The 19262-nt window shown below is 49.1% G+C and overlaps 2 protein-coding genes across 2 annotated transcripts; one reads left to right on the top strand and one right to left on the bottom strand.

Moving 5' to 3' along the window:
• Positions 1–1353: 1353 nt before the first annotated feature.
• On the bottom strand, positions 1354–3390 carry LOC135974919 (uncharacterized). Its single transcript, XM_065564205.1, has 2 exons — positions 2482–3390; positions 1354–1931 (listed from the first exon to the last, which is right to left on the bottom strand). The coding sequence occupies exons 1-2, from the start codon at positions 3020–3022 to the stop codon at positions 1462–1464; spliced, it is 1011 nt and encodes a 336-aa protein (XP_065420277.1). The 5' UTR covers positions 3023–3390; the 3' UTR covers positions 1354–1461.
• A 6499-nt stretch (positions 3391–9889) lies between these two features.
• On the top strand, positions 9890–17940 carry LOC135972127 (killer cell lectin-like receptor subfamily F member 1). The gene is made up of 5 exons (XM_065563876.1): positions 9890–10044; positions 11166–11264; positions 15324–15500; positions 16518–16675; positions 17824–17940. Exons 1-5 carry the CDS (start codon positions 9960–9962, stop codon positions 17938–17940), a joined length of 636 nt encoding a protein of 211 aa, XP_065419948.1. The 5' UTR covers positions 9890–9959.
• The last annotated feature ends 1322 nt before the right edge of the window (positions 17941–19262 follow it).

Raw genomic sequence — 19262 nt, 5'->3', positions numbered from 1 at the left:
CCAAGGCGAAACCCGGACCAGGCGAGGAGGCGATTGCAGCGCGGCGACGAGAGTGATGAGGAAATTGACATGGCCATAGACCTCTCACAAGGCACAGGCCCCAGCAATGTGGAAATCATGGTGTTACTGGGGCAGGTTGATACCGTGGAACGCCGATTCTGGGCCCGGGAAACAAGCACAGACTGGTGGGACCGCATCGTGCTGCAGGTATGGGACGATTCCCAGTGGCTGCGAAACTTTCGCATGCGTAAGGGCACTTTCATGGAACTTTGTGACTTGCTTTCCCCTGCCCTGAAACGCCAGGATACCAAGATGAGAGCAGCCCTCACAGTTGAGAAGCGAGTGGCGATAGCCCTGTGGAAGCTTGCAACGCCAGACAGCTACCGGTCAGTCGGGAATCAATTTGGAGTGGGCAAATCTACTGTGGGGGCTGCTGTGATCCAATTTGCCAGGGCAATGAAAGACCTGGTGATAGCAAGGGTAGTGACTCTGGGCAACGTGCAGTCAATAGTGGATGGTTTTGCTGAAATGGGATTCCCAAACTGTGGCGGGGCCATAGACGGAACCCATATCCCTATCTTGTCACCGGAGCACCAAGCCACCGACTACGTAAACCGCAAGGGGTACTTTTCAATGCTGCTGCAAGCCCTGGTGGATCACAAGGGACGTTTCACCAACATCAACGTGGGATGGCCGGGAAAGGTACATGATGCTCGCGTCTTCAGGAACTCTGCTCTGTTTCGAAAGCTGGAGGAAGGGACTTTCTTCCCGGACCAGAAAGTGACCATTGGGGATGTTGAAATGCCTATCGTGATCCTTGGGGACCCAGCCTACCCCTTAATGCCATGGCTCATGAAGCCGTACACAGGCAGCCTGGACAGGAGTCAGGACCTGTTCAACTACAGGCTGAGCAAGTGCCGAATGGTGGTGGAATGTGCATTTGGACGTTTAAAAGCGCGCTGGCGCAGTTTACTGACTCGCTCAGACCTCAGCGAAAAGAATATCCCCATTGTTATTGCTGCTTGCTGTGCGCTCCACAATATCTGTGAGAGTAAGGGGGAGACCTTTATGGCGGGGTGGGAGGTTGAGGCAACTCGCCTGGCCGCTGATTACGCGCAGCCAGACACCAGGGCGGTTAGAGGAGCACAGCAGGGCGCGGTGCGCATCAGAGAAGCTTTGAAAACGAGTTTTGTGACTGGCCAGGCTACTGTGTGAAACTTCTGTTTGTTTCTCCTTGATGAACCCTCCAACCCCCCCCCCCGACCCGGTTCCATCTACTTCCCTGTAAACCAACCACCCCACCCTCCCCTCCCCTCCCGCTTGCAGAGGCAATAAAGTCATTGTTTTTTCACATTCATGCATTCTTTATTAGTTCCTTACAGAGGTAGGGGGATAATTGCCAAGGTAGCTGGGATGGGTGGGGGAGGAGGGATGGAAAAGGACATACTGCATTTTAAAACTTTAACTCTTATTGAAGCCCAGCCTTCTGATGCTTGGGCGATCATCTGGGGTGGAGTGACTGGGTGGACGGAGGCCCCCCCACCGTGTTCTTGGGCGTCTGGGTGAGGAGGCTATGGAACTTGGGGAGGAGGGCTGTTGGTTACACAGGGGCTGTAGCGGCGGTCTCTGCTCCTGCTGCCTTTCCTGCAACTCAACCATACGCTCGAGCATATCATTTTGATGCTCCAGCAGACGGAGCATTGCCTCTTGCCGTCTGTCTGCAAGCTGACGCCACCTATCGTCTTCAGCCCGCCACCTCTCCTCTCGTTCATGTTGGGCTTTTCTCATCTCCGACATTGACTGCCTCCACGCATTCTGCTGTGCTCTATCAGCGTGGGAGGACATCTGCAGCTCCGTGAACATCTCGTCCCTCGTCTTACGTTTTCTCTTTCTAATGTTCACGAGCCTCTGCGAAGGAGAAACATTTGCAGCTGGTGGAGGAGAAGGGAGAGGTGGTTAAAAAAGACACATTTTAGGGAACAATGGGTACACTCTTTCATTACAAGGTCGCATATTTCGGCTTGCAGGCAGCCATCGTAGGCCACAGTGTTTTGGCTATTTTAACCTTCTTAGCATGCGGGAAAGGTTGCAAACAGCAGCGCATTTCCCATATCAAGGATGAATTGGGTTGTCCATTTAAAATGGGGTTTCAATGTAAAAGGAGGGGGCTGCGGTTTCCCAGTTAACATGCGGCACAAACACAAGTAAAGCCCCCCCCCCCCCACACACACACACACGATTCTCTGGGATGATCACTTCACCCCTCCCCCCCACCGCGTGGTTAACAGCGGGGAACATTTCTGGTCAGAATAGCAGGAACGGGCGCCTCTGAATGTCCCCCTTAATAAAATCACCCCATTTCAACCAGGAGAGCTTTCTGGAGATGTCCCTGGAGGATTTCCGCTCCATCCCCATACACGTTAACAGACTTGCTTGCTTTTTTTTTGTAATGTTTACAAATATTTACAAAGTTACACTCACCAGAGGTCTCCTGTGTGCCCTGAGGGTCTTGGGTGAGTTCGGGGGTTACTGGTTCCAGGTCCAGGGTCACAAACATATCCTGGCTGTTGGGGAAAACGGTTTCTCCGCTTCCTTGCTGCTGTGAGCTACCTACAGTACCTCCATCGTCATCTTCCTCGTTCCCCGAACCGTCTTCCCTGTGTGTTTCTCCAGTGAGAGAGTCATAGCACACGGTTGGGGTAGTGGTGGCTGCACCCCCTAGGATCGCATGCAGCTCCGCGTAGTAGCGGCAAGTTTGCGGCTCTGCCCCGGACCTTCCGTTTGCTTCTCTGGCTTTGTGGTAGGCTTGCCGTAGCTCCTTAATTTTCACGCGGCACTGCTGTGTGTCCCTGTTATGGCCTCGGTCCTTCATGGCCTTGGAGATCTTTTCTAATACTTTTCCATTTCTTTTACTGCTACGGAGTTCAGCTATCACTGCTTCATCTCCCCATATGGCGAGCAGATCTCGTACCTCCCGTTCGGTCCATGCTGGAGCTCTTTTGCGATCCTGGGAGGACTCCATGACGGTTACCTGTGCTGATGAGCTCTGCGTGGTCACCTGTGCTCTCCACGCTGGGCAAACAGGAAATGAAATTCAAACCTTCGCGGGTCTTTTCCTGTCTACCTGGTCAGTGCATCTGAGTTGAGAGCGCTGTCCAGAGCGGTCACAATGAAGCACTGTGGGATAGCTCCCGGAGGCCAATAACATCGAATTCCGTCCACACTACCCCAATTCCGACCCGCAAAGGCCGGTTTTATCGCTAATCCCCTCGTCGGAGGTGGTGTAAAGAAACCGGTTTAAAGGGCCCTTTAAGTCGAAAGAAAGGGCCTCGTTGTGTGGACGTGTCCAGGCTTAATTCGGTTTAACGCTGCTAAAGTCAACCTAAACCCGTAGTGTAGACCAGGTCTAACTTAAGTCAGTTTCTAAACTGGTTTGGTTAACGCCCCTCCCCCTTTTACCCCCACCCCACATGGACACTTGTTTGGAGTTTAAGGACAGTTCATTACGGGTAGCTTAAAGCTATTCCGATCTGATCTGAGACAAACTGAAACGAGCCACTCAAACTCTAAAAAGAGCAGTTAAAAGAATGTTTCAGTATAGTTAAACTGAAGTAATTTTTAATCTGATTTCAGTTCAACTTTCTCACGTAGATAAGCCCCGTGGCATCTTTATTATTATTTAAATTGCAGCAGCAGGTAGGAGTCGCAGCCATGGACCAAGATCCCCTTGTGCCAGTGCTGGACAAACGCAGAACAAGGGTGGTCCATGTTTCTAATGTAAGTATGAGACAAGACAATGGGCGGGTGCAGGCAGAGGGATGGGGGAGTACAAGGGAAAAGTGAAACAATACTAGTCATTTACTGCTGTGCATCTAGTCATCTCTGTAGTGCTAATACACATCTCTGTAACCTGCTTCTAGCATTTACTCATAATTTATTAACCGTTTATAGATAGAATAATTAGCTAAAAGTGTGACTGTTTCATGTACCTCCTCCAACCCAACAACAACACTGGGGATAAAGCGGGTTCAAATCCCCCCTTTCAACACACACCTGGAGATGTCACAACCCACGCAAGAGACAGGCTCTATGTTCTACCCTCTCAGCCAGCAGTGCCACTCACACAGACTCTCTTCTCTCTTAGCCATGAGACCAGCCGTTAATTTCGGATCATGTCTCTCACCTACTCACGGAGAGAGACCAGAATGACCGATCCATCTCCTACAGACCAGAGACTCCCTCTCCCTCAATTAGACACGATCCCAGCAACAAGCTCAGGATGAAACTCAACCAGTCTCTGGTACGAAGCGTCCCGCTCAGGCATTGCCACATCCCTGCTCTGGGAAAGCTACACAGCTCCGGGCATCTGGAAGCAGGAGGTTCTGATGGCAACTGGTTTGTAAGTTTAACTACAGCAGCTGCTCCTGCTACAACCCCCAAACCCCAGGGATGATGCCGAAGGGAGCTCACTCACCAGGTTATCTTCTGCTGGGACCAACAGAGCCTGTCTCTGAGCCGAGCCTCAAGAGAAAGAAGAAACATCCTCTAAAGAATCAATGGGACTGAACTGCGGGGGTTGGGTCAGTTTCACCGAGAAAATGGGATTCTTATCTAAGTCAGAGTCACACTCCATCAGGCAGCCAAGCCACATGGGCTGGGAATTTTCTAAAAAGAACAGTGATAAAGAGAGGAAAGACCCTGATTAGTCAGGACATTGTTACTAATCTCTGTCAATCCCCCATCCCAGCTATGCCAATAGCCCCTCAATCTCCCTACTGTCCCAGCCCTGGACTTTCCCTGTCAGTGCCCTTCAACCCCGACCCATAGTCCCCCTCCCCCCACCGCTATCCCAGCCCTGGGCTTTCCCTACCACCACCCCACAGCTCTGCTGGTGCCCCACAGTCCCGTTATGCCAGCCCGGGGATCTCCCTCTGTCAATGCCCCTCAATACTGACCCAGAGCCGTCCTGTTACCCCAGCCCTGGGTTTGCCCTCCTCCTCCTCCCCCCAACTTTGTCAATGCCCTTCAATCCCAAACCCATAGCCCGGCCCCCTCTGCCAGTGCCCTGTAATCCCGACCCGCTGTCCCCTGCTCTGCCAACTCCGCGATCCCCCTCAAAGGAGGGTGGTGACTTCACGCACACACTGTGACCCAGCTCTGCCTCAGTAGGTCAGTTCATCCTGATAATCCCATTCCTCAGCTTGTAGCCAGCATCAGACACAGCAGCGAGGACTGGGTGGAGTTAGAGGGGAACCCCTCCCCCCAAGACCCCATCGAGAGGAGCGGTTCTCAAATGTCTGTGATCGCACCCCCATTCCGTGTGTCTGGCGTAGTTTGTGTCCCCTCCGTGACGTCACACACGTACCTATACCGACACAAACACACAACTCTCCCTAGCTATTCAGCCCAGCAAGGCGTTGATTCGAACAGAGCCAACGAGCTGTTGTAACAAGAGCAAAGGCGAAGCTGCGACTGGGGTCCAGACCTAGAGTTAAACGGGCCGCGGCTGCATCCAGACGGCCGGGGCCGTGTCTAACGCTCTGCAAACGGAACAGAAATCCATCCCAATGCACAGCGCCATCAGAGTCACACGCACCGCGCCACCGGAGGAGCTGACGTGTCTGGAGGAATCAGCTTTGCTAGTTTTTCCCTGCTGGGGATAACATGTGCGCGATACGTCCCCCCCCTCGCCCTCCCTCTCCATACATTCTGCACCCCCCAGTTTGAGAACCTCTGGTCTAGAGAACAAGGCAGGATGGCTCCTCACGGTCCTTCCCCCCGGGCTTCATCCTGGGAAAAGTTTAATCCTTCCAGGTCCCTGCCAGTTTGCTGCATCCCTTGGAGGGGAGGGAAATGAGGCTCCCGCACCTAGACTATCAAAGGGACACAGGGGAGGAGGGGAGTGAAATGGGGGAGGGAGGAACATGAGAACTACACGTGAGCAAAAGAATACAGTGGGGGGTGGATGGCAGGAGGGGTTCTTATAACAATCCAGTCCCGAGCTTCTCCCACACACACCCCCGATCTCCATTCCCAAATAGCCACGCTACCCTCCACATACCTGATCTCCAACCCCAAATAGCCATAAACTAACACACACACACACAAATCCCTATCTACCTAATCTCCACCCCCAAATAGCTACACTACCCTCCACACACACCCCTAATCTCCATGCCCAGATAGCCACATTACCATCCACACACCCACACTAAATCAGTTCTCACCTGCATCCCAGGGCCAGCACCCGCAGTGCAGGTGGGGGCAAAGCACCTGCTCTCCCATGACTGCTGCAGCCTTTCCCTTCTTTACTGTCTGTGCAGCGCTGGGTGTTTGCAGCCAACAGTTCCCATTGGCTGCCCAGCCGAGAAGGAAACATCCCAGGAGCTCTTTGGCTGGCTGGCTTTGAGGGGACGACTTGCTTTCCTCCTGCCCCTTAGCTTTGGGCACTGGGAGCCTCACAGAGACCCTCGTGTTTCTCAACCCCGGTGTCCCATTTGGGATGTTGCAAAACTTCCGCCTGTGATCCTCTGTTGCCCACTTGTTGCATTTTCACACAACCCCCTCGAGGCTTTCTCCCACCTTTGGGAGAAGCTCAGCGCTTAGCCCTGGCACGTCCTCTGCCCGTGGCGTGCAAGGCGTGACCTCGCACGTCCGGCGTGTGCGAGCTCATGCTTGGCAGAGGGCACCATCATCAACTGCTTCAGCACCTTTTAACAAACGAAGCCCTAGAAGAGCTCCCTGTAAAAATCTGCAAAACGAACTCAGTATCCACCTTCAAGTCTCTCTTCCAAACTCTCTTGTGCCGCGATGCCCACAGCAAACTTGACAACAGTCAGTCTGCTGTTGTGCTGCGACCACGGTCGAGCGTGCTGACCACTCTTGTGTCACTGGTTCCTTGTGCTCCCCCGTCGACCTGTATCTATCTATTGTCTCTGAGATTGTCAGCTCTCTGGGGCAGGGACCCTAGAGCCCGTCTAGCCAAGTTTTTATATTTTCCTTTAAATTGGAATACAGGTCTGTCTCATCTTACGCTGGGGTTACGTTCCGCAGTCAGCGCCTAAAGCGAAAATTGCGTATAGTCAAAATTACATTGAGTGTAATGGCGGGCGGAATCGCCCGCACTACAGAAACAGTATTTTAATTGTTATTTTTCTCTCTCTTTTTTTTTTTGGTTTTGTTTTTGCCAACCGCGTAAAGCTGAAATCGCGCATGTTAAATGCGCCTAAGATGCGACAGACCTGTAAACACAAGATACCGAAATAGAGATCACCAAAATCCATGGGGAAAAATGCAAATCCAGGGGTCAGAGTGAAGGGTGTCGTGATGCAATATGCATTTCTCTGTTCTTTGTAACATCAACGTCTCTGTTATGTGGGCAAGTTAGGATTGGCAGGGTCCTTAACTATTCATTTCCTTGATTTCAAGGGCTGGGGTAGACGGCAATAGTATGATTGCTTAGCTGGTTTTGAATGAAGTTTAAGACAAAAAAAATAATAATCAATGAGTTTTCTGGGCAGTTTGGCACCAAATTCTCCACTTCTAGCCTCATGCAAGGCAATGACCTGCAGGACTATTGGTGACTGTTGGCCAAGAAATAACAATAGTGGGGGGAAAGAGTGTACACAGAACGCCTGGCAGAGGGAAGAAGGGGGAATGAAGGGCGTACACAGCTTCTGGCCTGGGGGGTTGGGTGGCATGCAGAGCCCCTGGCATGGGGAGGAGAATTGGGGATGCTGGAGTATAGAGGGAAAATGCGGGGGGCAGCGCTGGCATGGGGAGGGAATGAGGGAGAACACAGAGTCCCTTTGTGACGCGGAGGAGACCCCTTGGCAGAAGGCAGGGGGGTGCACAGAGTATGGGGGAGGAGGGAGTGGGGGACACACAGAGACCCTGACTTGGGGGAAGGTTTCAGGGAGTCCTGAAGCAGAGGAAGTAGGAGGATGGCTCACAAGGGATGCACCGCGCTCCGTCCAGAGGACTGACACGGTGTCACTTGCCATACGAAGTATTGAAACAAGAGATTCTTCTTAGAACATCCTCACGTCCCGCAGTTTTTAGAACATCCTCATGTCCTGCAGTTCTAGGCCTGGTATTTATTGGCCGTCCCTGCAGAACCTACTAGAAACTCTGTCACAGGAGCCTCAGCAACAGAGTGACCACATCCTGCGCCCACCCCTGTTTCCTCCCTGCAGAGACTCGAACTCTCGGCATGCTGTGGTTCTAACAGGGGCAAAGACACTGCCCGAGCCACTTCAGAGCCACGGTCCCCTTTTCCAAAGTGACCCAGGAGCCTGCAAGTCAACGGGATGGAGGGGGCAGATTTCCAAAGGGGTTTAGATACTTAAAGATGCAGAGAGGGGCCTAGTGAGGTTTTCAAAAGTATCTAAATCCATTAGGTACTCCTGACCCACAGCTCTCCCCCATGCCATCTCAGCCCTGGGCTCACCCCCACCCGTCCCCAGCTCTGCTGGTGCCCCTCAGTCTCGATCCACAACCCCCCTGTTATCCCACCCATCAGCTCCCCCCACAGCTCTGCCAATGCCCCTATTCCCAGCCCACAACCCCCTACTGCTCCAGCCCTGGGATTCCCTCCATGCCCAGCTCTGTCAGAGCCCCTCAATTGTAACCTCCAGTCTCCTGCTACCGCAGCCCTGGGCCTCCCTTATGCACACAGCTCTGCCAGTGCCCCTCCGTCCTGACCAACGCGGAAGCAGAGCTGTAACTTTGCATTTTAGCACCCTGGGTGAGGAAGCATATTTGCACCCCTACCATTTTCCCCCCATCATTTTTCCACCTCAATTTTCCATCCTTGCAGCTTTGTGCCCTGGGTGGCCGCTCTGTTCGCCCCAGATACAGCCCTGCATGGAAGCATTATCTGAACATTATGGTTGCAATATTCAAACCCATCAGGGGTTTTAAACACATTCTAGGCAACTTTGAAAAACTCACCCAATGCATGTAGCCAGTGGTTAGGTTACTAATACACCACATGAAAGATAGATCAGTCATTTAGGAAAGTCATCCCCATCCAAAACCCATAATGAACTTTGGCAAGATACATAGTGTCTGTGAATCATACCGATCTTTTCAAATTTACTGTGCAATTGTAGCAAAGAGTTCCTTAAGAGGCCCCAGTCCTGCAAACGTTTATGCACGTGGCTAACTTTATGCACATAACTAGCCCTACTGACTCCTTGCATTATGGCCCAGTCATAATCTGGCTCCATTGTGCTGGGTGCTGTCCAAAGAAACATGAGTAGAAGACAGCCCCAAAGAGCTCACAGCCCAAGCAGTCACGGCAAACAACTCACCTGTGCTAAGCAAATGCTTCCGTGTTTGCAAGATCTGGGTCTAACACCGTCACGTTCATCACTGTGTTTTCAAACCAACATTTTTGGGGGGCAGATCCCCCAGCTGGTGTCAATGGGCCATAGCTCCATTGGACTCAATGGGGCCAGATTCCCCAGCTGGGGTGAATCAGTGAAGCTTCGTTGACTTCAGAAGAGCTATACCAATTAACACCACCAGGGGACTGGGCCCGTGACATTGTTTATTGCATGTTTAGAGATGTGTTTCTCAACACTGATGGGCACAGCAGGGCGTGGGGACGGACTGAAGAATAACCCCCCAGTGCCTTGGCTGTTCTCGATCTTGCCTGTGACTTATTTCAGAGCATTGGGTCCAGTTTTGCCCTGTGATTGCTCCCTTTACATGCTCCCCCACTGAGCGTTATGTTCTGACCCAGGCTCTAATCCTCTTGCCTTTTCAAAGTGCCAAGCTGTGCAGCTCGCTAGCAGGTTGGCCGGCCTCTTGCATCTGAGCAGATCTTGTGGTTTGACAGCTCGAGATAGGGCTAGCGCTTCCTCTGCAGCCTTGAGCCCTCAGTTGGACAGGGCGAGTCTGTGGAGGGTCATTGCTTTCTTTTCTTCTCATCGTTTTCTGGGCAAGCCTGGAAGATGGAGGATGAAGAAGGTTACATGGTATTAAACCTCCGACGCCAGGAGAAAACCACCACCCGCCCGTCACCTGGGAGGATCCAAGGTACGGCCGTTAGAAAGTTTGGTTCATGAGCATGTCGTAGGGCGAGAATGAGTGAAGAGCACAAGTGCAGAGCGCCATTATTCTGATGTGTGTCAGACAGGCTTTTCTTTGACCCCGTGACCAGACCTTCCCTGTTCCTGTTCAGAAATGGATATTTGCACTTGAAGGTTGAGATTTTCAATGCTGCCTAAGAGATTTGGACACCCAAATCTAATCAAAATAAATGGGATTTGGACATTCAATTCCCATAGGCTCTGATTTTCAAAGGTCTCTAAATTTGAGCACCCAGAATCACTTGTCACTTTTGAAAATCTTATTTTTAGGGCTGGCTGGACAACAGGAATTCCATTTTTTGAAAAATATAGCTGTCTCGACAATTGTTTTAATTCTGCAGCAGAACAAAAATAAGATCCCTGGATATAGCAGGGACATGAGCCTGGCTCCCCTACGTCCCAGGGGATGCCATAACCACCCCTGAACCTGAACAAACTTTGCTGGAACTGATACACTTCCATGAGAAGTTTTGATGAATCGGCATTTTCCAACAAAAACATGTTTGTTGGCAAATTCCCGACAGCTGAACGTGAGCTCACAGTGTGGGGCTGCAACCGAACACGAAGGTGATTCTTGGAGCCATAAACAGGAGAATATTGAGTAAGAGTAGAGAGGGTTTTTTTTACCTCTGTATGTGGCATTGATGTGACTGCTGCTAGAATACTGTTCTGGTATCTATAATTCAAGAAGGATCTTGATAAGCTGCAGAGGGTTCAGCGGGCGGGTGCTCAGTGCTTTCTGAAAATCAGGCCCCTTTAAGGTCTCTAAATTTGAGCACCCAGAATCACTTGCCACTTTTGAAAATCTTCACCCATAACTTGAAAAATTGCTGCAGCATTTTCTTCACTTGACTTTAGTAGATTTCATTGAGGCTTAAAAAAAAATCAAGTCAAGACTGGCTGTGCAACTGTGCTGTAAATTACTGCAGGTAGGATTGGATGAGAAAGTTCAGTTTGTATCGCATTATGGATATTATCTAACAATGCCTAATGACATCACGTGAGACCAGATTTTAAAAGGCAAAGATAAGGTTGAAGGCGTCTCACCAAACTTTGCATGTTTTACAGATTCTCCTTTGAGTTCCCAGCGCTGTAAACTCATGCTAGGGATTTTGGGGGCTGTTTGCATCATTCTGACATTAGCCGTGATCATTCTGACTATCCTGGGTAAGTGTCTGGATTCTGTCTGTTTTGTAAATACGCAGGTGGTGACGTTTCTTATGCCTTAGGAATTCAGCTTAGCTATTTCCTATTCATCGACCGGGGAGTCTCAAATTTTCCCATGGTGCAGTCCACCTCTGAAGGTCCATCTACACTGCACACTCTTTTTGGCAGTGTGCAGAGCACATACACCACATGCCCCCCCAACTTGGGTATAAATGGCAGTGTAGATGGTGAGGCCCTGCTTAGGGGAACAGAGTTATGATACACTGAACCCTGTGGGTACGCACTCAGCTATGCACCCTACACAGCTCTCTACTGGCACAAGCAGTGTCTCTCCCAGCTACACTTCTGTTTTACAGTGTAGTGTCCCACTGCCAGAGTCTTTCCCCACCACAGGGGAAGATTCAGAAGTGGGGAAAGACTCTGGCAATGGGAAGTCAGCGGTGAAAGGCTCCGGCAGCTCCCTGCTGTGGAGTCTTTCCCGTTGCAGAGGGAGACTCCAGCAGTGGGGAAAGTCTCTGGCAATTCCCTGCTACCGAGCCCCACCCGACCGCTTCCTCCCTGCCAGAACCGTTCCCTGACACATGTAGCTGTGCACCACAGCATGGACCAGTGGTGGGCAACCTGCAGCCCACGGGCCGCGTAGCCCATCAGGGTAATCTGCTCGTTTGCCGCGAGACAGTTTGTTTACATTGACCGTCCGCAGGCACGGCCGCCCGCAGCTCCCTGTGGCCACGGTTCGCCGTTCCCAGCCAATGGAAGCTGCGGGAAGCGGGGATTACAGATTCCCTGGTGCACACAACATAATCTCTTACATTTATAATCCCTGTGCCAATGACAGCTATTGCTTGCGTGGAAAGAGTAACATTAGGAAAATAATGTAATTGTTGCTATTGTATAAAGTAATTTAGCAGGTAAAAGCAAAGAGATTTAGCCCTATGTGGCCAGCTTTTACTACCACCAAGTGCTCTCTGGTTCATCATGGGTTACAGTTTGAGAACTGCTGTCCTACATTCATATACCACATCAGTAGTAACGTCAGGAAGAAAAGGCCCCTGAGCAGGAAATGGACAGGCCCCAGTTCAGGTAAACACATATGTTCGCTTTTAAAATTAAGGATGTGCTTCAGTGGTTTCCTGATTAGGGTCCTTAAAGAGACCATCACCATTAAAACTAGTCTATTTAAAAACAGAAAAACAAGCTAAAAGTATCACTGCTACTGGGTTCTCTTGACCGTCAGACCATTTACAATTAAAGCTGGTCAAAAGTTTGTGAACAATTTTTTCATTAAAAAAAAAATCTTGTTTATCTGGAAACAATTATTTGGTTCCGACAACTTGTCAGTTGTACAAACAATTTCACTGAAAAATGTTCAGTGCTTTGTTCTGTTTGTGAAAAAATTGTTGGGCTTTTTTCCATTTGTCAAAATTATTTCAGTTTTCAGTTTGCCACTGTGTAGATTTTGATTGGCGCAGGTTGTAATATGTTGGTACAAGATGTTTTTAATCCGACTCCTTGATACAATGAATGTGCCTGTCAATTCCTGATACTGTCCCATTGTGTCTCACACAAGAGGCTCTGTGGTTTCCAAACACCAGGACAAATTTTATAAAACAAAATATGTCTAGGGTGAAAACAGATAGTTTTTATATTTTTGAAATTTTTAATAAAAAATAAAATTTTCAACCAGCTCTATTTACAATCCCATTTTCCTACATTTTTAAGAGTGGTTTTCCTCCCCTGTGAGACCCTAGACCGCACTTTTCAGAAGTAATTAGTGACTCTGGACAGTGGAGTGGAGAGTGGGCTTATAAATTTTGCAGATGACACCACACTGAGAGGGGTTGCCAGCACTTTGGAGTTCAGGATCAGAATTCAAAACGACCTTCAGAAATTGGAGAATTGGTCTGAAATCGACATGATGAAATTCAATAAAGACAAGTGCACATTGCTTTACTTAGGACGAACAAAATCAAATGCACAGCTACAAACTGGGGAATAAGCGTCATCAAGTCCAGCCCTCTGCAATGAGGCAGGACCAAATACACCCAGACCATCCCTGACAGGCGTTTGTCCAACCTGTCCTTAAACACCTCCAGTGATGAGGACTCCACAACCTCTCTTGGAAGCCTGGTCCAGAGTTTAACTTCTCTCACAGTTAGAACGTTCTTCCTAATATTGAACCCGAATCTGCCTTCAGTGGTCATGGAGGACAATTGACCACTCTCCTCTTTATAACAGTCCTGAACATATTTGAAGACTGTTGTCAGGTCCCTGCTCAGTCTTCTTTTCTCAGGGTTAAGCAGGCCCAGGTTTTTTAGCCTTACCTCTCAGGTCAGATTTTCTAAATCATTGATCATTTTTGTTGCTCTCCTCTGGGCTCTCTCCAATTTGTCCACATCATCCACATGTGTCCTAAAGTGTGGCACCCAGAATTGGACACAGTCTTCCAGGTGAGGCCTCACCAGTGCTGAGTAGAGCGGGACAATCACCTCCTGTATTGTACATACGACACTCCTGTTAATACACCCCAGGATGATAGTAGCCTTTCTTGCAACTGCATCACATTGTTGACTCATATTCCATTTATGATCCACTGTAACTGCCACCTAGCCTCTTAGTCCCCATTCCTACACTCTATTCCCCAGTTATTCTCCTCCCCTCACTGCAGCAGTCCCTGCTTCTGGTCCTATCGGCTGGAGTCTCTTCGAAATACCATCTTCCTTCTCCTTTCTCACATGCGATGTTGCACAGTGAAACAGCTAACAATGTTGACATTTAAAGTATCATAATTAGTATACAAATTCTGTGGTCTGCAATGTGTAGGAGGCCAGACTAGACAATCATGATGGTCCCTTCTGGCCTGAGACTCATAGACTGTAAGTCAGCATCTGTTAAAACGGATGGGGTAGTTCACATACCAGGGCTATTGTTTCAGGCTCTCTGCAGACTCAGGCAGAAGTTGCTGGATCAGTTACACTTTGGTCAACGTTTTTAGAGTTGCTCCCACAACGATAATAGCTAGAGATTGACTTAGAAGAAGCTCTGGAGACCAACTCAGTGGTCTGTCCATGTCCCCCATTTTTGGAAAAAACTGCCTTAAGTCTTTACAATGTTCTTATGCTGAACGCTACAGACTCCAATAGCTATGGATGAACAAACTGACCTAATAGACCATATTCCTAGAACTGGGCTGCTATCGCTGATAATTAGAGTTGGCTGGAAATTGTAATTTTGGTTCTGTGGGAAATTCTGACAATTTGAAATTTGTATTCATTCTAAATTGGAATGAAAAGCCAAAATTTTGAAATTTCCCACTGGATAAAAATTCCTATTTTTTTTGGCTGGGAACTATCAAGTTGGTTTGATTATGTTGAAACATTATAATAATAATAATAATAACAGAAACAATACACTGGATATTAAATATAAAATGTAATATATGAAACTTAATATTTACTACAATATAAAAGTTGGAATGAAATGAATAAATGAAATGATAAAGTCACAATAATTTTTTTACCTTAGTGAAACATTCTGAAACAAAATGAGAATATCAAAACAACTCCTTGAGATTTTTTCCTCATCAAAAATGTCATTGAAACAGACAAATTCCTGCAAAATGTTTCCATTTTGATAAAACCGCATTTTCCCACAGAAAACTGTTCTGTCAGGTTTTTCAGACCCGTTCTACTGATAACATAAGCAAAGATGCTGATGCCAAAGAAAGAAACGAATGAGGCAGAGGCAAATTGAGCCCAGGGAAAATCATTCAAAATAAAACAACTACAGGGCCAGCTAGAAATAGACAAAAGCAGGCAAGAGAAATGTGAAAGCGCTGAGAGATTACTACATGTAATAGGAAAGGGGGGTGTACAAATTGATACATGCCTGTTTCACTTTTGTATTTAAATAGGAACAGAAAGAACTTGCCTCTGGGTTTTTAACAGTTCAGTTTCTTTTTCCTAAATGACTGGCTGGGATCCACATTACTCAGTACTTTATTACACACATGCCAGACAGTTCTCTAACCTCTGTTCACACGGCTGCTGTGTGGGGAAGTTTTCCAGGGCGGCCCTCATGAAGGACAGACGGGAACAGCCCCAAACACCCCTGCGGACCGTGATTCCGGGCGGAGCAGTTTAAACAGCGCAGAAGGCCGCAGCAGCAGCAGCCCAGCGGACGTCCTCGCTCATCTGAGACAGAATCTGTGCGAGCTGCAAACACACAGCAGCGCAGGTAACCGCAGCTCCTTCCCTGCCTGAGCTGTCCGCCTGTCTAGCTCCTTAGCCTGCTCTAGTGCATCTATCAGAGCTCCTGCTAGAAAAGTCCCTTCCTGCTACTCCGCCCACATGTGCCACCCACCACCCACCCGTCCTCCAGAGCTTCTCTGCACCCACCCGTCCTCCAGAGCTTCTCTGCACCCACCTGTCCTCCAGAGCTTCTCTGCACCCACCCGTCCTCCAGAGCTTCTCTGCACCCACCCGTCCTCCAGAGCTTCTCTGCACTGGGTACCAGGACTGCTGTTAACCACAAACATTTTCAGATGGGGCTGTGGGGAGCAGCAGTGACACCTAGTGGCCAGTCAGGGTAGCTCTCGGTATATATAGTACCACGGGGGGAAAAGCACAAGAGAGTGAGAGGGAAGGGATGGGCTAGAACAGAGTGAGGAAGAAGGCAGAGGCTGTGCTGGGACATGGCATGAAGGAACATCAGGTGTCTATCCATCATGCCAGACACCCAGCGAGAGACAGTCCCTGCCCCAGCTGAGATCAGGGCCCCATTGTGCCGGGCGCTGCACAGACACACGGCGAGACAGTCCCTGCCCCAGCCGAGATCAGGGCCCCGTTGTGCCGGGCACAGACATACAGCAAGAGACAGTCCCTGCCCCAGCCGAGATCAGGACCCCATTGTGCCGGGTGCTACACAGACACACAGCAAGAGACAGTCCCTGCCCCAGCTGAGATCAGGGCCTCGTTGTGCCGGGCGCTGCACAGACACAGCGAGACAGTTCCTGCCCCAAAGAACTTACAAGACAGATGAACAAAGTAGTACTATCCTTATATGACAGGTGGGGAAACCAAGGCACAACAGGTCACCTTGACTTTTCCCAGGTCACACAGTAGAGTGTGCGGCAGAGCTCGGCATTGAAGCCAGATCACCTGACTCACAGTCAAGTGCCTGAACCCGCTGCATGGAAAGTGTTGAACCATGAAGTGTCTTCAGCCCCATTAATGCCGTGGCCCTTTCCCCCAGGTGGAGGCTCCGAGTGCAGACTCTGCCCCATGGACTGGCTGTCGCACAGAGGAAAGTGCTACTGGTTCTCTAAAGGGAATAAGGACTGGAATGGGAGCCGTGATGACTGTCCAAGGAAGAGGTCTCACATCCTGGTGATCCAGGACCAGGATGAGATGGTAATGTGAAAAATAAAGGGTGCAAACTACACCTAAAACTTAGGTCAGCCTAGCTATGTTGCTTAGGCATGTGAAAAATACCTCGTTTTAAATCTGGGTTGAAAAATGGTCAGTGACTGAGAATCTACAACGACCCTTGGTAAATTGTTCCAATGGTTAATTACCCTCGCTCTTAAAAATGTACACCTTATTTCCAGTGTGAGTTTGTCTAGCTTCCACTTCCAGCCCTCGGATCGCGTTCTACCTTTGTCTGCTAGACTGAAGAGCCCATTATTTAATATCTCTTTCTCATGTAGGTACTTACAGACTGATCGAGTCATCCCTTAACCTTCTCTTCGTTAAGCTACATAGATTGAGCTCCTTGGGTCTATCACAGGTTTTCAAATCCTTTAATCCATTCTCACGGCCCTTCTCTGACCCCTCTGCAATTTAGCAAGATCCTTCCTGAACTGTGGGCACTAGAACTGGACACAGGATTCCAGCAGGGGTCACACCAGGGCCAAACTGAGAGGTAAAAGAACCTCTCTGCTCCATTCAATATTCTCCTGTTTAAGCATCCCAGGATCACATTAGCTCTTTTGGCCACAGCGTCCCACTAGGAACTCATGTTCAGCTGATTATCCACTGTGACCCCTAAATCTTTTTCAGCGTCACGGCGTCCCAGGGTAGAGGCCCCATCCTGCGGTCTTTGTTCTTAGCTATATACATTTAGCCATATTAAAAACACATATTGTTGGCTTGCGCCCATTTTACCAAGAAATCCAGGTATCCTTGACCTGTCCTCTTCATTATTTACTGCACCCCAATTGTTGTGTCCGCTGTAAACTTTATCAGTGATGATTTTATTTTTTCTTCCAGGTCCTTGGTAAAAATGTTCAATAGCTTAAGGCCAAGAACCAGTCCCTGTGGGACGCCATTGGAAACACACCCGCTCAATGACGATTCCTTGTTTAAAATTAAATTTTGAGGCCTAGCAGTTAGCGTCCTAACAAGTGTTATATGCCAGGTCTATAGGGGGAAAAAATCCCCTTGTTTGTTTTGGGTCCAACTGAAGGCCTCTTTGGAGATTGTGGATGAAGTTCCCTGGTGTCCTTTAGAACGACTGCTTTTGCCCCAAGCTAAATTCACGCTCCTGCTTTTCTCCACAGGAGTTCATACAGAACATCACACAAGGGAAATATCCCGTTTGGATTGGGCTTAATGTTACATCCCCAGAGGAGAAATGGACCTGGGTGGATGGCTCCATCTTAAACCAAAATCTGTGAGTGTTTCTTGCTGTTAAATATTTCATGTGTGTCTTGAGGAAAGCTTATCATTAAGTAACTGTGGATGTTTGCAGAGTCAGAGAGAAAGGCTGGCCTTGAACTGGGGCTCAGGTGATCTGGATTTACGAACAGACTCCCTGCGTGACCTCGGCCAAGTCACTTAAACTCTCTGGGCCTCCACTCCCCAGCTATCATAAGGAATAATTATTCTTTGGCTGCTTTGTGTATTTAGATTGCAGGCCTCTGGAGGAAAGAACTGCCTCTTGCTAAGTGTATAGATAAAACGCCCAGCACAATGGAGTCCTGATACTGGTTGGGGCCTCTAAGGGTACGTCTTCACTACCCCCCGGATCGGCGGGTAGGGATAGATCTATTGGGGATCGATCTCTGCTGTTGACTCCGGAACTCCACCGCGGCGAGAGGCGGAAGCGGAGTTGACGGGGGAGCGGCGGCCGTCGATCCCGCGCCATGAGGACGGGAAGTTCTTAGTTGAACTAAGATACGTCAACTTCAGCTATGCTATTTTCGTAGCTGAAGTTGCGTATCTTAGGTCGATCACCCCCCCCCCCCCCCCCCAGTGTAGACCAGGCCTAAGCATTACTAGAACACACATAATACAGAGAGCCGGGGAGAAAATTTCCCAACAGAACAGCTTTCCCTCTAGGAACATCTACGCTACAACTGCTACAGTGCAGCAGGTGTGACGCTGTAGCACCAAACGTAGGCACTTCCGACAGCAACCAAAGGGGTTTTTCTGTTGCTGTAGGTAGTCCACCTCTCCAAGAGGCAGTAGCTGGGTTGATGGAGGCATTCTTCCATCAACCTAGCTGCATCTACAGCTAGGGGGTAAGTCAACCTAACGATGTCGCACAGGGCGCAACATTTTTCACAGCACTGAGAGATGTAGTTAGGTCGACTGAAGTTTTTAGATGAAAACCAGGTCTCAGAAAACACCGATTCCATGAAATTGACACGTTGCCTGTGACACTGTCGGTTTTTCTCAATTTTTGATGGAAAACGATCGCATCAGTTTATTTCAGCGTCATCCATTTGATTACATTGTATATTACATTACAACATAACAGTGGAAAGATTTTGACCTAGAATCATAGAATAGAATCATAGAATATCAGAGTTGGAAGGGACCTCAAGAGGTCATCTAGTCCAACCCCCTGCTCAAAGCAGGACCAATTCCCAGCTAAATCATCCCAGCCAGGGCTTTGTCAAGCCGGGCCTTAAAAACCTCCAAGGAAGGAGACTCCACCACCTCCCTAGGTAACGCATTCCAGTGTTTCACCACCCTCCTAGTGAAATAGTTTTTC

This window comes from Chrysemys picta, chromosome 12 (genome assembly GCF_011386835.1).
Source record: "Chrysemys picta bellii isolate R12L10 chromosome 12, ASM1138683v2, whole genome shotgun sequence".
Classification (NCBI taxonomy): domain Eukaryota; kingdom Metazoa; phylum Chordata; order Testudines; family Emydidae; genus Chrysemys; species Chrysemys picta.
This window is presented reverse-complemented; position numbering and strand designations above follow the sequence as displayed.